This window comes from Selaginella moellendorffii, unplaced genomic scaffold, assembly GCF_000143415.4.
Source record: "Selaginella moellendorffii unplaced genomic scaffold, v1.0 SELMOscaffold_5, whole genome shotgun sequence".
NCBI lineage: Eukaryota > Viridiplantae > Streptophyta > Lycopodiopsida > Selaginellales > Selaginellaceae > Selaginella > Selaginella moellendorffii.
The window spans coordinates 4075360-4078358 of NW_003314266.1; the positions used below are offsets into that span (position 1 = coordinate 4075360).

Genomic DNA, 2999 nt, shown 5'->3' on the forward strand with positions numbered 1-2999 from the left:
CCAGAATTGCTTTTTCGTAGAAGACGTCCTGGGAAGCTTGACGGTAGACTCGAACAAGACTCAGCAACTGTTCGGCTTTCTGAAGTACCAGAATTACTCCAGGTTAGTGCCTGTTGACAACTCATCGTCAGACACTCCAAAGCTCCTAGTGATCGGAATTACCTCTGGAGGAGCTGCTGTAGCCATTGTAACTTTTGCGTTCCTTTTCACGATCCTGCATCGAAGGAGGGTCATGCTCAAGGAACTAAACAGTTTCCTTACCGGTGTACAAGCTTCGCCTTACAGGTTCTCGTTCAGCAGCCTATACTCTGCAACAAAAGGATTCACAAAGGTTTTAGGAAGCGGAGGTTGCGGCACAGTGTACGAAGGAATGCTTCACAACGGGATGAAGCTGGCAGTGAAGAAACTCAGCACACAGCACGGACAAAAGGAGTTTGTAACAGAAGTCTCGGCTCTGGGAAACATAAGCCACATCAACATTGTCAAACTCTATGGCTTCTGTGCCGATGCTTCACACAGGCTGCTCGTCTACGAGCTCATGCCCAATGGTTCCTTGGACAGATGGATTTTCTCCGACAACAAGGACAAACTGGACTGGAAACTTCGACACAGCATTGCCCTCGACACTGCTCGAGGACTGGCCTACTTGCACGAGGAATCCAGAGACTCGATCATCCACTTGGATATCAAGCCACAAAACATCCTCCTGGGTGACAAGTTTGAGGCCAAAGTCGCAGACTTTGGCATGGCGAAGCTACTCATGGACAGAGATCAAAATGGAGTGGTCACTGGAGTGAGAGGAACTCCAGGATATCTAGCTCCAGAGTGGCTGCTACACTCAACAGCGACCAAGAAATGCGACGTCTACAGCTATGGAATGGTGCTCCTGGAGCTCATTGGCGGCAGGAAAAATCTAGACTGCTCCAAGATGGAGTCGCCACTGAGCTGGTACTTCCCAGCCTGGGCCATGAGCGAAATCCGGAAAGGGAACACGATGCAAGTGGTGGATCCGAGCGTCAAGGACTCGGCAGACACAAGGCAGGCAAAGAATATGATCCACATCGCATTCTGGTGCACGCAAGATGATCCAGCAGCTAGACCGACAATGGATGCAGTAGTGCGAATGCTGGAGAGCGAGGAGGAGATCGAGGAGCCGCCGCTTACCTTCCAGTTCGATGTCCAAGCGCCTGGAATCCTCACCATCACCTCGAGCGGCGACATCGCGACATTCACATACATCACCAAAAACCCTTTAGCCCATGAGCCCTAAAATTCAAATACTAATTGAGTTTTTGCATCTTTTACTAAGAAAATTAGTCAGGACAGAAAAAGCGTCTAAGTGCAAGTTGCCTTTGCTGGTTTTTTTTTCCAATCTCTAGCCACGACATTCCAGTCTTGAAAAGAACCTCCAAATCTGATAAAAAAAACTAGGAGATTAAAAAAAACACTTTTGTGCATAACTCTTATTTGAGAACGTTCCGAATTTAACAGATACATTAGTGAACCAGCTCGCACAAATTCTCCTGGGATCGCTCGGCTTGTTGGCATGCAAACTTGGCTCCAACCGAATAAGATTTCCGCAAAAAAGTCTCTTTCATGTCAAGCTCAAGTTCTGGGAATCAAAAACAACAATCCATTTGCCCACGGTCAGAAAGGTAAGGTTTCCATGCGTACCTAGCATTGTACAGTACATAGCTGTTGTTCTTTATTACATGCTTGGGTACTCTTGGCAAACTGGATACTTTCTTCCAGTTCCATTCTTCACCACCTTTCCTGTCCAAGACTAAAACCACAAGTGATAATGATCTGAGTAAGAGAGAAAACAGGGTACATGGTCATGGCCGTGGCCAAATTTAAACAGGTCATAATATCACAGAATCTATCATAATAATGACTTTGACTAGGACTAACACTCCCACTCTGGCGCAGTAACTCAGACTCTCTCTCTCTCATGCGCGAGTACGCAATAGCTGCGCCAGCACCTCACGACCGCTCCTGTTTCTCCTGCAACTGTAAACGGTTGCAATTGAGAGCAAATTTATCCTGTGGAAGAGACTTGGTCAGCATATCAGCAAGCTGCTCAGTGGTAGAGCAAAATTGGAGGACAATAATGCCCGCTGGACCTGCTCTCGGACATAGTGATAACGGAGCTGAATGTGCTTAGTTCTGTCATGGAACTTTGATGTAGCTGAAAGAGCAATAGCGCTAATGTTGTCACAAAGTAACATCGTGGGCTGAACAAGAAAATGTCCAAGCTCTGTGAGCAATAAGCGAATCCAGACAGCCTCTTTGCACGCTGAGCACGCAGAAATATATTCGGCTTCAGTAGACGACAGAGCTGTGATGCTCTGTTTCTTGCTCCTCCAAGTCAAAGTTGAGGCACCGAGAATAAAAACGTAGGCGGATGTAGATTTGCGGGTGTCTTTGTCACCAGCCCAATCTGAGTCGCAGTAGCCGCGCAAGTGGAATTGCTCATCTGGGACACGAGAATATGTAAGCGCCAAGGATTTCGCCACGACTCCCACTGCATGCGCTAAATCTGGGCCGGTACAAATAACAAGATAAATCAGACTACCAACAGCTGCACGATACGGAATCCTCTCCATGGAATTGCTCTCAGCTTCAGTGGTTGGTGACTGAGTTTTAGAAAGCTGAAGAGTAAGCTCCATAGGTGTGGAAACTGGAGTACTGTCGTGCATATTAAAGCGTTTGAGAATTTCGTCCACATAGCGCTGCTGAGAAAGATGAATAGTTCCACGGGACCGGTCTCCAATAATATTAAGACCAAGACAAATTAATATCTCCAAGATCGTACATCTCAAATTGAGAAGAGAGCTGCTCTTTGATCTTATGTAGAAAAGAAAGACAATTTGCTAGTAAGATCAAATCGTCGACATATAACGCAATAAGGACCATCGTCTTTTCAACATGTTTCTGGTACACGTTCTGATCAGCAGCATTTCTTGAAAATCCGATAGAAATGAGAAATTTGTCCATTT

General features: G+C 46.2%; 1 protein-coding gene across 1 annotated transcript; it reads left to right on the plus strand.

Moving 5' to 3' along the window:
• Positions 1 to 221: 221 nt before the first annotated feature.
• LOC9633957 (G-type lectin S-receptor-like serine/threonine-protein kinase SD2-5) lies at positions 222 to 1302 on the plus strand. The gene has a single exon (XM_002964980.2). It carries the CDS (start codon positions 233 to 235, stop codon positions 1268 to 1270), a length of 1038 nt encoding a protein of 345 aa, XP_002965026.2. The 5' UTR covers positions 222 to 232; the 3' UTR covers positions 1271 to 1302.
• Positions 1303 to 2999: the final 1697 nt, after the last annotated feature.